The following is a 21,511-nucleotide window of genomic DNA, read 5'->3' as shown; positions in this document are numbered from 1 at the left end:
GATTCAAAATGTTTGTTCAGCCACATCATGTATTAAACTGCCTCCTGAATGCTTATCAATATGTTAACAATTGCAGTAGATTAATGGCTAACTTTCCTGCAACTAGAACTGATCTATTGGTTTCTATGGTAACATACTTTGAAAAAAAACTGTAACACAGCGAAATAGAGGAAAATACTTCTGAGTGGCGGGTCCTCTGGTCAGCCAATTGCAAAGTTTCAAATTCTGGATTTCAAATTCAATTCGTCCCTGAGAAGCTCTAAAATCTATGTTGTTTTTTTTTGAAAGAACATCATCATACAGTTACATAAAACAACACAAATAACATAACAGCTCAGATACCTACATGACACAAAGACAATTCAGCAGTGTCCATAGGAACTACCATAGCAACAACAGAAAGCTTGCAAGAATCTCCATAATAACAACAAACTAATCATATACATTCACTGAACGAATATCCTGCTAGAAATGTTATCAAAACACATTTTAATGCAAAAACTTAAAATATTACATTTTCCACTGAGAATAAAAGGAATGGCAGCCATGACTTTTTGTTTGAGCAGACAGAAACTTGACAGTAACATGACGTGGATGCAGGCCGATAACAAAGAATAGGCCACAAATATTGTAGGAATCTCACTATTTTAGAGCTGTTATTGTAAAAGTAATACATTTTGCGCTGTGGACCAACGTAGCTATTATACATTTTGATGTGACTGGGTTGTTTATTGTAATACAACTGCATTAAACAGCATATGTATACACTATCGATATGAAGATGATGTAATCCTCTTTATATTGCCTCTCTTTGCTCTCTGTGTTGGCTTTCTTCTCACGTGGACCAGAGTCTGTTTGACCGGTGTCTGAAATAGACAGCCGTTTGTTTGGTTTTAGCCATTTCTCCATATTGCTAATTCTAAAATTGATAATAATAAAAAGAGTTCCTCCTCTTCTTTGTGCTTGTGTGTTTGTGTGTTTGTGTGTTTGTAGCTACATTTTAAGTGCCGTATACTGAACCTCGTAAGTCAATAAGTTTTCCACACCACGTTCCTGCAGATGTGTCACAATAAAAGCCTTGTTAAGAAAGGGATTCTGTCCACTGAAACGCTAGAAGGCTTTTAATTTCAAATGGATACAGGGAGTGTTGAGTTTGTATTAACAGTGTAATGCAGGGCAAATGAGAACGGATCAAAATGTGGCTTCGTACTAAAATATGACCAATTACTATACTTATCAAACATAGGGAATTAGAAATAAAGGCCTGATACCTTCTGCAGTTGAGGTAAGTAAAGGCTCGGGTCACTATTTGAGGATATATAGACTATGTCTATAAGGGCCATAGCATCTTTTTAAAATATATATTGTATTGTTTGACAGAGTCCTTGCAATTACACCACATACCACTTGGGGTCTGCAGTCCACGGGTTGAGAAACAATGCTGCAGTAGATGACCTAATCAAATTATACTTTGCAATTGGATTTAGCAACAAGGAAATACTCATAATTTTAGCCCAGAACTACCATATTATCAGAAGCATCCTGACTTTGAAGAGACATTCCTGTGAACTGAGTCTATTCAGAAGAAAACAACATAGTGATTTGGATGATGGTGATGGCTTTAATGCATCAAAAACTAAAATGCAATGGACAGATGTAAGAATATCACTGGTTACATCTACGGCCAATTCAAATGATATTTGTGGTACAGAAATACGACAGATCATCAATCACTATTCTATTCTATTCAAACACACTTTTTCTTGCAAATGTATGACTTTATAGTCTCAGAGAGTATTCAAATTTTTTTCTCGTAAGACTTTAATCTTGAAAATTCTGATTTTTTCCTCAGAATATTACCCTCCCTCCCTGAGCTCCGTAACTTTTTTTTTTAACCTATGATGGCCCTAATACGCTGTTGTAGTTGTCTGTTTCAGTCTTTTATGATTTTCTCTAATTTTTATTTAATGACTTTTTCATATGTACTGTCCCCACTTTCTTTCCAAAGAAACCATGTAAATGGTATTTTATGAACAGTAACACTCATTGTTCTCATGTTCTCCTTTCCTCCTTGTGTATGTGTACAGTTTTAAACTCGTCTTTTTTTAAACTTGCTGATGAATTGTAAAGCACTTTGAGCTGCATTCTGTGCATGGAAGGTGGTATATAAATGAAGTTCATTCATTCATTCATTCATTCATTCATTCATTCATTTCTGACAGAGTGACATTCATTCATTTCTGCCCCCAGTGGTTGATAAGGCTTTTCTGTCAAAGCTCCAGTAGATGTATTATTATAACACACTGGCTGTTACCAACAGTAAACACAAGTTATCAACAAGGACCAAAATCTAAAGGATTCTAACTTCAAATGACAGTCTGAGGATAAAGTACAAGTCAGGAAGAGTATTTTGACTTTTATGGAGGACACTTTTGTCACACTGAGTGTCTAGGACACTCAGGCTACAGACCGGCTGAATTTCACATTACATATTTATGTTATTTTTCTATTTTTTCACAGCTACTGATCCCGGTGTAAAATCAAATTTTATTAAACTGACAGACAACATGTTTCATGTATTGGACTGATTAGAAATGTAGCAGGATCCCGCCTCTCTCTACCTCAGTAGGCTGAAATAAAGAGAAATACAACAAAAGAAGAGACAGTCATGTTGATATGAACATTAGAGAAACACATCATGGAGATGAAATATGATACTGGTTAATAATTTGGATTTATTCGCCTCAGCTGACACATTCAACAGCAGACAGGTTTTTGTCACAGTCACATTCACTGTGGGAGCTGATGACTACCTCATCTTTGGCTCTGGCACTAAACTGTTTGTAACAGGTAAGACTAAACTTTCATTTTCCTTCAGTTGTTTTATTGTAAAAGTTCTTAAGTTTATTTTCTGCTGCTTGAGGATTTACACATTCATTTTCCATAATAATTAGAGAATTCATTGTGCAACCATTCTATCATTAAATAAGCATCAGAAAGGAGTTTGTCTTCATATGTTTCTTGAAAAGTAAAATCTTTAAACTCTTCCAAACTCAGAGAAACTCAGCACTGATATTCTAATTTCATGCTGTATTCTCATCAGCTGCTGTTCAATGAAACTTCTTCTCTCTCTCCTGAAAGAAATTAAATTCTAGATGAATGATTGTTGAAGATTTTCCTGCTCTGATCATCTGTTGACTTTTTATACACAATCTTGAGATAATTTAAGTAAATTTCATTGATGAGCAGGATTCTTCAGTCTCATACAGATTCAGAGTTGATTTCATTAAGCTCTCAGTCTCAGTCCGTCATTTCATTTACTACATTTCAGTGGAAACTACAATCACTAATTTCATCAACATGGTCAGAAAGTACAAAGTATGAATACAGATTTAATGTCAGCAAATTAGGACTTATATATTGTATTTTATTATGGATATATTATGGTCTATGGTGTTATGGTATTTATGGAGGTAAATATGTTGTGTTTTATGAGATATATTTAATATGATATAAAATGCAGCTTGACTAATGTTAAAAATTGGAGGCCATACCAACATCTATATTTGATTTTTTAATTATTATCATAAAAGAATTGTGACCAAAGTGTGAAATAAGCAGGATATTTTACAGCTGAAAACTTGTTAGTGCTGTCTGGTGGACAAACTATGTATTACTGGATTATCTTTGTCATCTTTGTTGTGTTATTTCTGGTTATTTATCTGCAGACATGTATGTGGGGATACTAGTTTTATATATATATATATATATATATATATGTGTGTTTTTAATGTGTTTGTTTTATTTTATGTTATTATTATTTTATTGTAAATGTATTGGGACCATGCTGCATGGTGATTCTGCACTTTAAAGAAAACTGATTGATACATTTATATATCAATATACTATACATATGTATTGCTGTGCAAATGTATAGTTTTTCAATCTCATGTATGATGAAGCATGGCATAAAGTTTAGTGATATATATCATAAAATATAGGAAACACAATTTATTTCTATTTTATGATGATGGTTAATATTCTGCATTCTACAAATGTAATTTTATTATATTTTATATTATATTGTTTTTTATGAATTATATGTAACAATTTAAATATTAATGAACAGAACTCTGTGTTGTCATCTTTTCATTTTTTTCTTTAACTTTTATCTAGATGAAGATATATATGAAAATATGTATCAGTGTAGATGATGTTTGTGGTGTATTGATGAGTAGTTTAGTGATCATGTAGTTTCCAGGATCAGATTGAATGCAGTGCAGTGCTGTAAGCTGCTGTTGACTGTGTGAATGTGTGTCTGTGCTGCTTGTTGCTGCTGTCAAGCTTCAGTTGAGCAGCCAGTGAAGCCCGTGGTGAGCGTGTACCCAGCAGCCCACCTGGAGGGGAAGAGCTCCCTGCTGTGTCTGGCCTCAGCCATGTCTCCTCCTCTGGTCCAGTTCTCCTGGAAAAGAAAGAATAAGAACGGCCGGCTGGAGGATCTGCCCCCTGCTGAGGGAGAGCAGCTGGAGCTCATAGAGTCGAGACACACTGCCTCCATCCTGCTGCTCCATCAGCAAGAGAAGAGCACATATAAATACCGCTGCTATGTCAAGCACGAAGGGGGCACAGTGAGGGCCCAAACAGAACAAGGTAATGAAGGCTTGGTGACTGTGTTCAGCAGTGATTCAGCTTCATCTGGAGATGCTGTCAGAGAGAGCGAAGTAGCAGAGTACTGACATTTGTTTTTAACTTTTTTTTCTGTTTCAGATATTTCTACTCTTCGTTCACCAACATCAGCTTCAACTGCAGCTCCACCAGCAACTCCAACACCAGCTCCATCAGCAGATCCACCAGCAGATCCACCAGCAGATCCACCAGCAGCTCCACCAGCAGCTCTTGTCCCGTCTCAGTACAAGGTGAAGCTGCTCTGTGTGCTGTACACAGTGCTGATAGTGAAGAGTCTGGTGTACTGCTGTGGACTCTCTCTGCTGATGATCCTCAGAAACAAGGGACCGTCCACCAACTGCACACATGCTGACTGACTGTTTTCTGCTCGCCTTTTCTCACCATCACATCTCATCAATTCATCTCATCAATCACTTTGATCAGTGTTCAGAAATGTCACTTATGATGTGTTGTGGTTGGTTGTAAATTTATGTTTAAGACACAGTTGTCCTAAAACTATAAATACACACACGCACACACACACAGTATATTTGCAGTTACTAAGTGTAAATTCTGTAGAACATTAATATCTTGATGCTCCAGTTTAATTCCACTTTTAATCATGACTTGTATAATATTGTAAAATGAAGTTGAATCATTAGTTACCTGGTAGATATTTAAGTGCTTATAATATTTCTTTCTTGTGTATTTTCTTTTTAATTCATTATGCAGAGGGTGGCAGGTTTATCAAAGTCATTCAGAGTAACATTCTCAATAAACTGAAACATCACAGTTTTTGTCATTTATAATCATCCATGTTTTTATTGATTTGACTTTGGCTTCACATAATACACATAATCAGACACAGAATCCACTAAATTAGCCAAGTTTGAAACATACAAGTAATTTGACTCTTGTCGTCAGTAGATCTCAGTAAACTTTCACATAGTGCTAAAAACAAATGTACAGGAAGATACAAAGAAAAGCTTACAGCTAAACGGAAACAACAAAGTAAAGACAAGTAAACATAAACATAAAGTTATTAAACATAAGCAAGTAGGTGTGGTGTGCCAACAAGTTCGGTGATGGGTCCCCTCATTATTTAGCTTGTGTATTGATCATCTTTTATAATTGTTTAAGTGTGAATGTACAACTCTATGCTGAAGACACTGTTGTTTACACACATGACGAAACAGCAGAGAGCTGCTTTGAAGCTACAGCTGCAATAAAAACGATCACACAGCGGCTTCATTAGTCTGCGCTAAAGCCTGAATGTTGTCAAAATGATGGGTGTGTTTTTTAATTTTTTTTCTAAATCACCAAAATACTGATCAGCTCTTGCAGTTTTATCAAGACAAAATCGATTGGTACATTTCCATATAATATGATTATAAGAAAATTAAGATTATTTATTAATTCTACTGCTCTGATTGATGATAACAAATGTAGGGTGTAGTTTTTTAAATGTCGCAGAGAGAATTGGATGTTAAAAATATTCTAACATTGTAAATTTAAACACTCGGCAGTCAAAAACTTCAATTTAGAAGAATATGAAAGATTTGTATTTGTATTAGCAAAAACAACTTCATAATAGAAACTGATAGTAAATCAAACAGGAACAATAAAGTAATACAACTATTAAATATAAAATCTTTATTATTAAAATATATATATTAATTATTGAATTAGTACATGTAATTTTATAAAATATTTATAGTATTATTAATTTGGGTTTTGTTATTCAATCAATCATTTATTATAATTAAGCTGGAATATGTGAGAAAATGAACTTGGTTCACACCAACATATGTGTATATGTGCACTTATATTTTTACTGAATAGGAATAGATGTATTCACTAAAAATATTTTAAATAATATGATTTAAGTTGGGTTCTTTGTATCAAAATCTATTTGTGCTTTCTTTTCTATGAGTCATGCATTTATTATCATTATTATTATTATTAGGATGTTCAACACCTCAATCACAATTTCAACCATTTTATTTTTATCTATTTGTTTAAACTTATTGAGTAATGTATTTGTGAACTCAGTACAGACTGTGGGACCTGAGCAGACTGCAGGTGTTTGAACGTCTTTATTTAATGATGTCAGTTTCTCAGCTCTGAGTTTAGGATTTCAGCTGCTTCTCTCACACATTAATAACACAGATTAAAACTGAGACAGCGAGCGCTGAATTCATGCTGAAGTTCCTGGAACCATTCTTTAACCAGAGTCGATGGTTGTAACCGTCATTGTGTTAATAAAATGAAAAACCACAGCGAACAGTGTGGAGGCTGCTGAGCAGAAACCCACACGGCCCGTCTGCTGCAGGAAAGGAAGTGTTGATTCGCTGTCAACAGTTTTATATGAGTCCTAATAACCACCGAGAACAGATTCATACCTGCTGCTGTACACTCATGAACTTCCCTCCCTCTCATTTGTCATGTGGGTCTTTTCTCTTGTTGTCTGTAAACCTTTTTTCCACTGAGCCCTCCACCCACACAATCAAACTGAGCCCAGCCACCAACAAAGGCCACACATCTGGAGGTCTTGTCACTTTTTTTTTTTTGGAGTTTTTAGCAACGGTACACTTTACAGCAGGGGAGGAATGTAATAAAGTACAATTGTGAGGTATTTTACATGAGTATTTCTATTTTATGCTTCTTTATACGTCCACTCCACTACATTTCAGTGGGAGATAATTTACTTTCTACTCCACTACACTTACTTCACAGCTATAAGCACTACTTACTTTTCAGATTTAGATTTTACCAGTAAAGCTGATGATGTATTTTATATTTGAAATACATTTAGATCACTTCATAGGGATTTATTTTCATTTTACATATAAGGGTTTTTTCAGTGTACAAAAAGCCACATTAAATCCCCTTTGACTCCATGTTTTAAAACAATACAACATGAAACATTTCAAGAGTGGTGAATACTTTTCACAGGCTCTGTATATATGTATATGATCAATGTAACAGTGTGTGAGGCCAATTCACATAAAGGATACTTTTACTTTTGATACTTTAAGTACATTTAGCAAATAATACTTCTGTAATTTTGAAAGTAAAACCATTACTTGTAAAGTAGTATTTTATACTGTATTATTGGTACATTTACTTAAGTGAAACAGTTCACTATTTCTTCCATCACTGCTTTACAGTTTACACTTGTCATTGCTGAGCGCTCATACATAAATGACAGAAGGGGCTGTTTGTCAGTATCCTCCGAATATAACACATATGAGTGTTTTCTGATTTGAACGTCTGATTTGTCAACTAAACTACCTTCAGTTGTCAGAAGATCATGGTCATGCAAATAAATTATTCTTAAAGTAAAAGGACTTTTTAATCAAATAAATCCAGGAACTCATGAGCCCTGCACTGCTAGAGGCAAAATAATTATTGCCTTTACTCTTATTCTTCTTTTCATTTTTACATTTTTGGCATCATTAAATATTACACTTAGGATTTCTACAGTCAATAAAAGATACTAGAAGATTTTGCTGACATTTGCAACATTAATTTAAAAGTAAATTATAAATGTACTCAAGAAAGACTTCAGCAGCTTTTGGGCTCAGATTTCCAATTGTCCTTTGGGTAAAGTATTTGCAGAAATAACTGTCATCAGTTGGTTATCACCTCTATGAGAGGAGCTGTCTAGTGTGAAAACATGAAAGAGGTTTATGGGAGAAAAACAACAGCATTTTCTGCTTTGACCAGCTGCTGATGTTGCTTGATTATACACGTTTGAAACTTTATTGTGTTATTGTCTGACTGTTTGTGTTCTTATGTTATTTGTGTATTTTCTTTTTAATACAAGTAAAGATGACTTGTTTGTCTCAGTGTGGTTTGTGTTCTGCTGCTCTGATTGATGATAACAAATGTAGGATGTATTTTTTTAAATGTTGCAGAGAGGAAGTGAATGTTAAAAATGTTCTTACAGTGTGAATTTAAACACTCTGCAGGTAAAAACCTCAATTTAGAAGAAGATGAAAGATTTCAGAAACACCACAATTTAAAAACTGGTTTGTTTTATTAACAAAAACAACTTCATAAGAGAAACTGATAATAAAACAAACAGCAATGATAAAGTAATACAACTATTAAATATACAATCTATATTATTAAATAATATATATTAATTATTAAATTAGTACATGTAATTTCATAAAATATTAATAGTATTATTAATTTGGGTTTTGTTATTCAATGAATCATCAAGCACGAGGGGGGAACAGTGGAGGCCCAAACAGAACAAGGTAATGAAGGCTTGGTCACTGGTCAGAGTCTGACGAATAACAACTTTTGGGGGCGTTATACTCAGTTTTAGGCCTCGAGGGTGATAGAACAAGTTTAGGGGGTATATCTTAAAGCTCCACTAATCAATAGTTTTATATTAAGAATGAATCTAATGATTAAATGAGCTTTTTAGCCTCTTTTAGCCCCTAGTTGTGGTTTTGCAGCACATTTCCTGTCTGCTTCAGTCTCAGTGTTTCCAGCAGCAGCAGCTGTTTTCTGATAAACCCACTGTACACTAGCTGCCCAGCAGCAAACAGCAGACAGACCATAATATGTCAGAGAGGAGTTTGTTAGCTTGTTGTGGAGTTCTTCTGCCCCCAAGTGGTAAAAACTTCAAATCTATAGTAACCTGTGTGTTTTTAAACAATATTTGGACTTTGCTTTTTATCCTTCAGTGCTTTTAATTGTTATAAATTGTATAGTTATATTGTTTTTAATATGTTCTACAACATGTTATACAATTGTCATTTTCAAGTGTGATAATCTCAATAATCTGATTAGTTACTTGTAAATAAACTGCATTTTGTCTTACTGTAGATTTTGTAATATTATAATTAGAATTGAATATATTTAACTAACATGGAAGGAGTCTCTGTCTGTCTCTCTGTACATACACATATACATGATATATTTACTCTTTATACACATTTGGGGTCATGAAAACAAAAGTTTGAAGAGACTAGTAGTAGTTGAAGCAATGTGTTGTTGCAGCCACATGAGGGCAGCAGTGTAAAGGTTTTATTACTGACAGCTCAGCACAGAGCAGATAGAGGTAATATAATATAAAGTGGAGAATGAGATGTAAACTACAGCTTTAAAGTCTGATAAAATGTTGGAACAATGTAAATAATATATCATTTAATGTGTAAAATATACTATAAATATTATATAATAAAAAGGGAGAGAGTTACTTTTGGTTTTGCTCCTGAAAACAGCTGAACATGTAGACTGGTGCAGGTTGTATTTGGTACCAACCTTTGATTTAATAATCATGAATAAATATTCAATTATTTACAAATAAGCTGAATTTTCTCTTATTGTAGAGTTTGTAATATTAGAATTATTATTGAATATTATACACAAATTAACATTAGAATATTAGACTTAAAACAACTCTGAAATAAAAACATAGAAGAGATAATAATGAATCTGAAAAACACATTTTTAAATATAGTTTTCTTTGTATCAAAGCAGATGAAGCTGAATTTTATTATTATTATTATTATTATTATTATTATTATTATTATTATTATTATTATTATTATTATTATTATTATTATTATTAAGAATAATAATAAAAGCTTCCAAAAATATCAAATCTGTCAGGATGAAATTTGAGGAAATGTGTCTAATCTCAGTGTTAAAAGAGAGCGTCAATGAATGCATGATACCATCAGATGATGCAGGAAATTCAATTCATTTATTCAAGTGGATTAAATAAATATAAGGGGAACATTTAAAGGTTAAAATCACAGTTCAGGAGGAGCTTTGTGGATTTGTAGTTTTTTTTATTTTCATCACATCTGTTCTTCAAACAACAGAGAACAATCTGTGTTGCTAAATTCACCACCAACCTGAACGTGTTTGTGGTTCCATGAATGTTTTTGTGTTTTGTTGTGTCCCAGATTTTTGATCTGCTGCCAGATTAAAATCAAGATGAAGAAAGTGAAAGTGAAGCACACAGAGAAACAGAGACGTGGAGGAAAACATATGATTAAAAAATAAGAGTCAAATCATTTTAAAAACCAGTTGAGATAATATCAGTCCGTCTCTGCTCTCCATCACTTTCACTGTTAAACTAATATGAGTTTGTGTTTCTGCTTCTTTTAAATGCAGCTGTAATGATTGTAAATATTTGAATAGAGCTGATAAATTCTCACATTAACACTTGTGAACAATCAAACAGTGATGTGTCAGTGACGTCCATCTCCATGGTAACTGTGTGCAGCCTGTTGCTCCTCCACTCAGGGGAAAACCACACAGCAGCAGCAGCAGCCTTATCTGTCCGCTGCAGGGGCTGATGGGAGGTTTGAGGGGCTGTTAGAAACCACGTGGCCCTCGTCTGATCTCACAGCTCGTCCTTGTTTGGCCTCAGCTGCATCAGAGCGCCACTTCTCCCCAGGTTCACCAGAGGAAACACCACTGCACAAAATGCTTTTCCTCCCAGCTGCTGCTCTGTGCTGTCTGTGTTCAGGTGAGTGTTTTCAGCCAATGAGGAGCCAACAAACTCAACCTTTAACAAACACTATCACACTGACCTTCATCTGTGTGTCTGTTTCTCTACAGCGCTGGTTGCCATGGCAGCAGAGCTGATTCAGAAAGATTTAACATTGACCAGGAGAGCTGGTGAAAAAGTCTCCTTCAGCTGTGGAGGAACTGACCAGTGTAGTAGTACATATTTATACTGGTACCAGAAGAAAGACACAGAAACATTCACAAGGATTCTTCGTATTGACAGGAGTAATGGTATCGTAGATAAACGTTACAATCATCATCAGAAATATGACTTCTCAGCTCTAAAAAAACAGAACAGCCATGAGTTGAGGATCCAGACAATTAAACTCTTACATTCAGCCACCTACTACTGTTCCTGTTATAACTATGATACCCACAGTGAGAAATGATCCCTGCAGCCTGAACAAAAACCTCCAGATGAACAGATGTCAAACAGTGTTTGTGACAGGAAGAGAGCAGTAAACCACAGCCCAGGTTCACATATTTCACCTCCATCTCAGCCAGAGTCACTAACAAACTGAGCTGAGGACTAAATGTTTGTCTGTTGGTGTCAGGATTTTGATTTAAACATTATATTTCATTGATATTATTTATCAGCTATTTCAGCAGGTTTCCTGTTGTTCCACACAGTGAGAACAAAGGAGCAACACAGAAGCACAATGATACAACAAGATGAAGACAAACAAACAAACAACAATATAACACAGATAAAAGAGACAAATAATGGAGAGATCAAAAGTGAAACTTTATTAACATTTCATTTAATAACAAAAATTGACAAAATAATAAATAGAAAAATATGTTCGACAGAGTTGAAAGTTTGAGATGAAGATAAAAATGGTCTTCTTTGACCTGCTGCTGGAATAAAGTTCATTCCTCCTTCACAATAATAATCTGCTGTTGTTGAAAACACTTCCTGTGTCTCTTTCACAATAAAAGCCTTCAGGCAGCAGTCTTCACATCACATCTTTGAGCAGATTTCAACAGATAATTTCTCTTTAGTAAAAGATTCAACACAATTCTTGGATTTATGACAATTTCCCCTCAACAGAAATGTGGTAAATGTAAATGGATTTTGCTCTGTGAGCAGCTGAGACTGTCTTCACAAGAGAAACGACAGCAGACACTGTTTGTTTCTTTTAACACGACCACCATCATTTCCTAACTTTAACCACGTGTTTATTATTGTAACCATGACGACGCAGCTCCCCTCATCTTAAGGAGGAAGTCATTTTAACCCAAACCATGATCTTTACCTAAACCTAACTAAACCTTAACCACAGGTTCTGATGTTTACTGTCCATATTCTAAGACAAATGGCTCCACTACAGCATTTACTATTAGAAATTTAATCCTTTATGTGATTCAAAATGTTAAACAACAATTGATTGACAAGCAAACAAAAACTACGGCTCCTATGAAAATGTACCTGCATGGCAGCACAGGTACTAATGTCATCCTAACTTGGTTTAGTTCATAATACTCGACAAATCTCCTCAAATGTGAACTTAACAACTTTTGAACTGTAATCAACAACAATCATATTTTATTTCAGTCCATCATTCTTATCTAAACATCTGGAGTGAACCACACAACATACTGTTGTAATGTTAAGTTGTAGGGAAGGATTTTACACCTGCATTTACTGATGTTTTGTCCACTAGTTTTCATCATTCAACATTATCATTCATTTGGAGTCGTGTTTCTGTCCACCTGGTGAATGTAAGTCCAATATTCACTCTCTTTTAGCTCTGTTTTTACTCTCTACCAACTCCTGAGGGAAATATCTGGCTCTTTAGCTGCTAAATGCTCCACTACGTTCAGCAGCTAGTCTACAGCTAACTGTGTCTGTTTGACGTTTGGTGCTGAGCAGGTAGTGTACAGTGGCTTTTTACAGCTTTTTATCTGAAAACAGCTGCCTGCTGCGGCCCAAAACGACGCTATGAGAGCGCTGAGAGTGAACCAAAACAGTAAAGTTGCAGCCGGACAGATAAACAATGAGCTGAAACTCACTATAAAGCTCCGTAAAGCCGAGAGGAGCTGCAGAGTCACTGATAATTCTCTGTAGGTTCATCACTACGAGCCACGACCAACACATTACACACTGACACATCATGGTTATTATAAAAATATTGATTATAGCAGCTTTAAGTAATTTACATCATTATAAATGTCAGTTTGATTTTAAATGAGTTCTTAGTTGAGTTTAAATGTTGACCTGATGGTGGCGCTAGAGGAAAAGTCAGAGGATCAAAGTTATTATAATTCATCCTGAGGGGAACATGAATATTTCTACTAAATTACATGACAATCCATCCAATAGATGAAAAGATATTTCAGTCTGGACCAAACATGTCAACCTGCTGGTGGCGCTAGATTCAAAGTTAGAATCAATCAAGTCAAATAAATAATTGAATCCTCTGGGGACCGTGAACGTCTGCACAACATTTAATGAACAATCCATCCGTCCTTTGATCCACAATCAGATCCAATGGATCTGCACTTAAGTGGTGGACCGACCAACCGACTGACATTAGCATCCATATAGTCACACTGCTAATGTGGCTAAAATCGAATAAAAGAAGAGACAGTCATGTTGATATGAACATTAGAGAAACACATCATGGAGATGAAATATGATACTGGTTCATAATTTGGATTCGTTCACCTCAGCTGACACATTCAACAGCAGACAGGTTTTTGTCACAGTCTCATTCACTGTGGGAGGAAAATGGTACGACATCTTTGGCTCTGGAACTAAACTGTATGTAACAGGTAAGACTAAACTTTCATTTCCCTTCAGTTGTTTTATTGAACAAGTTGAAAATGTGTTTTTAGTTTTAGTTTCTGCTGCTTCAGGCTTTACATGTTAGTTTTTTCATATTTAGTAGAGAATTCTTGATGCAGCCATTCTTCTATAAAACTAATCAATAACTCCTGAAAAGAGCTTCAAATCTCACTGCACACCACAAGTTCTTCTTTATTTATGCATCACATCAAAGTTTGTTTACAGCCAAAAAGTCTGATATCAGTAATGTTACAAATAAACAGTATTTAATAATCTCACTGATTCAGCAGCAGCTCCTGTTTATTAAAAAAAAAGATGATATATGATGTGAAACATCATTTAATAAATGTTCCTAAATGTCATTTTAGAAGCAAATAGTGATAAATATATTGTGTGTTAAATATACAGTATATATTTGTAAATGGTAAAATGTATCTCATGATAATTGTGTGTTTATGATGATAAATATGTCTTTTAGTGGAAGATAAATTAATGCATGAAGGCAAACTCATTTTAAATGTGTGATGAAGCTAAATATAATTTATAGATAAAATGTATAATTGTATATCTTAATCCATATTTAATATAAATATGGTTTATGAAATCAACATGATGTCAAATATATAGTGTAAAAAAATATTTTAGAAAGTGTTTGATAGAAAATATAATGAATCAGATAATTTACATGTTGTCATTTAATTAAGAATATATATTATTATATTATATTTTATTTATATATCTGAACATGTTGTGGTAATTGTGTTTTATATAAAAGCTAAAACTCAAAAAAAGTTGTTAAAAGTATTGATGTATTGTGTGTCTGATTAGAGTAAAGTATATGCTGGTACATATACTTCATATAAACACTATAATCATTTACAAATGTAACATAAATATAATATATTTTAACCAAGTAATAAAACTATACTTTAAATTTTATTAAGACAAACGTCATCATATTATATTATATTATATTATATTATATTATATTATATTATATTATATTATATTATATTATATTATATTATATTATATTAGACGTATCTGAACATGGTAGTCGTGGTGGTGGTAATATTGTTTTAAGTAAAAGATCAAACTCATGTTAAAATTATTTATTGATTTTTATTAATTAAAGTATATGTTGGTAAATATATTTTACATAAAACACTATAATCATCAGCAAATGTATTTTATATGAGGCTGTTCTGTCATGATATATTTTATATTTATAAACTCTATTATATTAGTAACTAATGTTGTGGTAAATATTGATAAAGTGGTAAATGATGTTTGAATCTTTATATATGACATATGATGAGCTTCCATGATGCTTTAGTTTGATATGATTATTGATACAGTGTCCAGTAGATGATGTTTGTGGTGTATTGATGAGTAGTTTAGTGATCATGTAGTTTCCAGGATCAGACTGAATGCAGTGCAGTGCTGTAAGCTGCTGTTGACTGTGTGAATGTGTGTCTGTGCTGCTTGTTGCTGCTGTCAAACTTCAGTTGAGCAGGTAGTGAAGCCCGTGGTGAGCGTGTACCCAGCAGCCAACCTGGAGGGGAAGAGCTCCCTGCTGTGTCTGGCCTCAGCCATGTCTCCTCCTCTGGTCCAGTTCTCCTGGAAAAGACAGAAGAAGAACGGCCCGCTGGAGGATCTGCCCCTTGCTGAGGGAGAGCAGCTGGAGCTCAGAGAGCCGGGACGCACCGTCGCCATCAGAGTGGTTGATCAGGATGCTCTCTACACGTATAAATACCGCTGCTACGTCAAGCACGAGGGGGAAACAGTGGAGGCCCAAACAGAACAAGGTAATGAAGGCTTGGTGACTGTGTTCAGCAGTGATTCAGCTTCATCTGGAGACGCTGTCAGAGAGAGCAGAGGAGCAGAGCACTGACATTTGTTTTTTTTTTCTGTTTCAGAGGTTTCTACTCTTCCTCCACCTGTCCCGTCTCAGTACCAGGTGAAGCTGCTCTGTGTGCTGTACACAGTGCTGATAGTGAAGAGTCTGGTGTACTGCTGTGGACTCTCTCTGCTGATGATCCTCAGAAACAAGGGACCGTCCACCAACTGCACACATGCTGACTGACTGTTTTCTGCTCGCCTTTTCTCACCATCACATCTCATCAATTCATCTCATTTATCACTTTCATCAGTGTTCACAAATGTCACTTATGACGTGTTGTGGTTGGTTGTAAATTTATGTTTAAGACACAGTTGTCTTAAAACTATAAATACAAACACATACACATAAATACAGTATATTTACAGTTACTAAGTATAAATTCTGTAGAATATTAATATCTTGATGCTCTATTTTAATTCCAATTTTAATCATGACTTGTATAATAGTGTAAAATTAAGTAAAAATATTAGCTACCTGGTAGATATTTAAGTGCTTACAGTATTTTTTCTTTCTTGTGTATTTTCTTTTTAATACATTATACAGAGGGTGGCAGGTTTATCATAGTCATTCAGAGTAACATTCTCAATAAACTGAAACATCACAGTTTTTGTCTTGTATAATCATCCATGTTTTTATTGATCTCAGTTTGGCTTCAAATAATCTAAATAATCAGACACAGAATCCACTATATTGACCAAGTTTATTGATACCTACAAGTAATTTGACTCTTGTTGTGAGTAGATCTCAGTAAACTTTCACATAGTGCTAAAACAAATGTACAGGAAGATACAAAGAAAAGTTTACAGATATTTAATTTTTATTTTTTATGATAATCAAGGTGGAATATGTGAGAAAATTAACTTGGTTCACATCAACATATGTGTATGTGTATATGTGCACTTGTATTTTTGCTGAAAAAGAAACATTTCTTTGCTCTATTTATAAATACATCTGATGTTTATGTTGTTTTGTAAATATATATCATATATTAAAAAATTAAAAATTCTACTAAAGACCAATCAGCTGTGTGAACATTGAGTCTAAACTCCATCTATGGTCTTCTCATTAGTGCAGGTAGTCTTGCTTTTAACTTGACAAGTTTACATTATTAATCTTCTTATTGACATTGTGGGTGTATGTGATGTGCTTTGTGTAGCTGTGCTGTTAATTAGCCTCGAGCTAACTCTGGTCCAGTGCTTCTTTAATGTTTAAAACTGCAACATGTCCCAATCAATAAATCAATCAATTATCAATTACATGCTTGTTTGTGTTTTGTATTCAATAAAAATATAAAAATATGATTTAAGTTGGGTTCTTTGTATCAAAATCGATTTCATTCTTTATAATGACTCTACTTTCTTTTCTATGAGTTATGTATTTATCATTATTAATATTATTATTAGGATATTCAACCACTCAATATCAATTACAACCATTTTATTTTGATCTATTTGTTTAAACTTATTAAGTAATGTATTTGTGAACACAGTACAGACTGTGGGACCTGAGCAGACTGCAGGAGTTTGAACGTCTCCCTTTATTTAATGATGTCAGTTTCTCAGCTCTGAGTTTAGGATTTCAGCTGCTTCTCTCACACATTAATAACACAGATTAAAACTGAGACAGCGAGCGCTGAATTCATACTGAAGTTCCTGGAACCATTCTTTAACCAGAGTTGATGGTTGTAACCGTCATTGTGTTAATACAATGAAAAACCACAGCGAACAGTGTGGAGGCTGCTGAGCAGAAACCCACACGGCCCGTCTGCTGCAGGAAAGGAAGTGTTGATTCGCTGTCAACAGTTTTATATGAGTCCTAATAACCACCGAGAACAGATTCACACCTGCTGCTGTACACTCATGAACTTCCCTCCCTCTCATTTGTCATGTGGGTCTTTTCTCTTGTTGTCTGTAAACCTTTTTTCCACTGAGCCCTCCACCCACACAGTCAAACTGAGCCCAGCCACCAACAAAGGCCACACAGCTGGAGGTCTTGTCACTTTTTCTTTTTTGGAGTTTTTAGCAAAGGTGCACTTTACAGCAGGGGAGGAATGTAATTAACTACAATTGTGAGGTATTTTACATGAGTATTTCTATATTATGCTTCTTTATACGTCCACTCCACTACATTTCAGAGGGAGATATTTTACTTTCTACTCCACTACATTTACTTCACAGCTATAAGTACTAGTTGCTTTTCAGATTTAGATTTTACTAGTAAAGCTGATGACGTATTTTATATTTGAAATACATTTAGATCACTTCATAGGGATTTATTTTCATTTTACATATAAGGGTTTTTTCAGTGTTCAAAAAGCCACATTAAATCCCCTTTGACTCCATGATTTAAAACAATACAACATGAAACATTTCAAGAGTGGTGAATACTTTTCACAGGCTCTGTATATATGTATATGATCAATGTAACAGTGTGTGGGGCCAATTTACATAAAGAGTACTTTTACTTTTGATACTTTAAGTACATTTAGTGAATAATACTTCTGTAATTTTGAAAGTAAAACCATTACTAGTAAAGTAGTATTTTATACTGTATTATTGCTACATTTACTTTAGTAAAACAGTTCAATACTTCTTCCATCACTTTACAGTTTACACTAGTCATTGCAGAGTGCTCATACATAATACTGATAATAAAACAAACAGCAATACTGTTTACTGTACTACAACTATTAAACATAAAATCTATATTTTTAAATAATATGTATTAATTATTAAATTAGTAAATGTAATTTTATAAAATATGAATAGTATTATTAATTTGGGTTTAGTTATTCAATGAATCATCAAGCACGAGGGGGGAACAGTGGAGGCCCAAACAGAACAAGGTAATGAAGGCTTGGTGACTGTGTTCAGCAGTGATTCAGCTTCATCTGGAGACGCTGTCAGAGAGAGCAGAGGAGCAGAGCACTGACATTTCTCACTGCAACTCCAAACATTTGACTCCTTTTGTGTTTCAGAGCTTCCAGCTCCAGCAGCCTCCTGTCCTCCAGAGAGAGAGCCAGCAGACCTGCCAGCTCTGCAGCAAGCTGACTGTAAGATCACCTGCTGCCTCTCTGCATGCTCTGACAGCTCCAATGTCCTGCTGCAGTTAGGGCTGCATATCAGTCTGTTCACTTTCTGCTCATCATTGAAGGATTTAAACATACACTCCCTGATTCTGTTAGAGTGTCCCACAGCACAACAAGTCCCACTGAGAGAGCTTTCACTTCACAGGCTGACAAATAACACCTTTTGGGGGTGCTATACTCAGTTTTAGGCCTCCAGGGTGATAGAACAAGTTTAGGGAGTATATCTTAAAGCTCCACTAATCAATAGTTTTATATTAAGAATGAATCTAATGACTAAATGAGCTTTTTAGCCTCTTTTAGCTCCTAGTTGTGGTTTTGCAGCACATTTCCTGTCTGCTTCAGTCTCAGTGTTTCCAGCAGCAGCAGCTGTTTCCTGATAAACCCACTGTACACTAGCTGCCCAGCAGCAAACAGCAGACAGACCATAATATGTCAGAGAGGAGTTTGTTAGCTTGTTGTGGAGTTCTTCTGCCCCCAAGTGGTGAAAACTTCAAATCTATAGTAACCTGTGTGTTTTTAAACAGTATTTGGACTTTGCTTTTTATCCTTGAGTGATATTAATTGTTATAAATTGTAGTTATATGTGGATTCAAAAGTTATTTTAAGTTGAAAACAGGAAATCAAATCCTGTTTGGGGCCCCTAAAAAGCTGGGTCCGGCCCTGACTTGTTGTATTTAATAAGGGCCTTTGAGCTGTCAGTCAAACTGTAGTCGACCCCTGTCTTCATGTAAAGCTGGTCGTCCCGTCTGGAAAAGTCCAAGTTCTACTGAAGAAGATGTGATGATATTGTGATGAAATGTCCACAGTTGAACAGACTGAAACAGTGTGGAGAGAAGACTGACCTGTGTGTGTGTGTGTGTGTGTGTGTGTGTGTGTGTGTGTGTGTGTGTGTGTGTGTGTGTGTGTGTCAGTGTCCTTCCAGTCTCAGTACCAGGTGAAGCTGCTCTGTGTGCTGTACACAGTGCTGATAGTGAAGAGTCTGGTGTACTGCTGTGGACTCTCTCTGCTGATGATCCTCAGAAACAAGGGACCGTCCACCAACTGCACACATGCTGACTGACTGTTTTCTGCTCGCCTTTTCTCACCATCACATCTCAACAATTCATCTCATTTATCACTTTGATCAGTGTTCACAAATGTCACTTATGACGTGTTGTGGTTGGTTTTAATTTTTCTCTCTTTATGCACAAGTTAGATACAGTTGTGCTAAATACATAAATACATATATACACATATATATTTACAAATTAAACCTTAACAGTTACTTTTTTAGCTCAGGTTTGTTTTGTTTCCTCCTTTTAACTTTGACTTGTATTATACAAAAAATAAGAATAAATATAGAAAACATAACTTAGTTTTTGGTATTTTTAAAACCTTTATTACATTTATTGTTTTGCGTTTTATTCATCCTGCAAAGTTAAATTTGTGTCACTGTATTGATTTTGATGTTTTGTCCTAATATATAAATCCATATGCACACAAATATTTGCAAATAAAGCCTTAAGAGTTACTGATTATACATTTTTTAGTTCAGTGTTATTATGGTGCACTAGTTTATTTCCATATCAGTGTAACTTCTAAATGTAGAAAAAAATATATATTTTTCAAATTTAAAAAAATACACACACACACACACACACACACACACACACACACACACACACACACACACATGTGAATATATATATAAATAAAAAACTATGGTGAAATATTTTACATTTTTATTATTTATATAGTTAATTATATGGTTTATAATTTATTCTGCAACATGTTACACAGACATGATAATCTGTTTAGTTATTTGCAAATAAGCTGCATTTTCTCTTATTGTAGATTTTGTAATATTAGAATTATAATTGAATATATACAAATTAATATTAGAATATCAGAATTAAAAACTTTAAAAAATAGAAATCATAATTAATCTGAAAACAGACATTTTTTAAAAAACTTTTGTAGTGTTGAAGCCTGTGAAACTGAACTTTGAATTATAAGCAGATATTCAGTAGCAGATAATATTGTGCAATTTTATTAAAAATATTAGATTATACAGAATGGCCATAAAAAGATGCAGTCTTTAGACTACAAATAGCCTCTAAATTATTGTAACTATAACACAAATATTCAGATCAGACTGAAATGATGTATGCTGCACAAAATATTTACACTGTAAAAACATATTTGGATTGTTAAAGTAATATTTAGTCTAAATATCTTTATCTATATTTTATTAATATTTTAAATGGGTAAAGCAGTGTGTAGTTGTGTCTCCTCATGTTGCAGATGGGTTGTTATCAGTTCCACCAAAGAGACATGTAGACGACACCTGACTTTAAACTCTTCTGAACCCTCCGGTGGCTTCGTCTCTACAAACTAAACCCTCAGAACTTTATTTCTAATTCTAGTAGAGATCACAAAGCTTCCAAAAATACCAAATCTGTCAGGATGATATTTGAGGAAATGTGTCTAAACTCAGTGTTAAAAGAGAACGTCAATGAATGCATGATACCATCAGATGATGCAG

General features: G+C 34.5%; 2 protein-coding genes across 2 annotated transcripts; both read left to right on the top strand.

The window, feature by feature from the left end:
• Positions 1-2,557: 2,557 nt before the first annotated feature.
• On the top strand, positions 2,558-5,947 carry LOC121908916. Its single transcript, XM_042429245.1, has 3 exons — positions 2,558-2,850; positions 4,345-4,650; positions 4,768-5,947. Exons 1-3 carry the CDS (start codon positions 2,712-2,714, stop codon positions 5,040-5,042), a joined length of 720 nt encoding a protein of 239 aa, XP_042285179.1. The 5' UTR covers positions 2,558-2,711; the 3' UTR covers positions 5,043-5,947.
• A 7,901-nt stretch (positions 5,948-13,848) lies between these two features.
• On the top strand, positions 13,849-20,302 carry LOC121908391 (the record flags this gene model as incomplete). The annotated part of the gene is made up of 4 exons (XM_042428349.1): positions 13,849-13,972; positions 15,505-15,804; positions 18,877-18,951; positions 19,899-20,302. Coding segments are annotated over 4 exons (648 nt in total), but the record flags the coding sequence as incomplete, so codon positions are not given.
• Between the last annotated feature and the right edge of the window lie 1,209 nt (positions 20,303-21,511).

The sequence above is a fragment of the Thunnus maccoyii genome, chromosome 12 (genome assembly GCF_910596095.1).
Source record: "Thunnus maccoyii chromosome 12, fThuMac1.1, whole genome shotgun sequence".
NCBI lineage: Eukaryota > Metazoa > Chordata > Actinopteri > Scombriformes > Scombridae > Thunnus > Thunnus maccoyii.
The sequence above is the reverse complement of the archived record's forward strand: the minus strand, read 5'-3'. Positions and strand labels throughout refer to the sequence as shown.

Bases quoted from the DNA above. Each gene is read 5' to 3' on its own strand.
- LOC121908916 (XM_042429245.1), top strand. From the start codon at position 2,712: ATGATACTGGTTAATAATTTGGATTTATTCGCCTCAGCTGACACATTC. The intron at 2,851-4,344 runs GTAAGACTAAAC...GCTGCTGTCAAG, and splicing joins CACTAAACTGTTTGTAACAG to CTTCAGTTGAGCAGCCAGTG. The intron at 4,651-4,767 runs GTAATGAAGGCT...TTTCTGTTTCAG, and splicing joins GAGGGCCCAAACAGAACAAG to ATATTTCTACTCTTCGTTCA.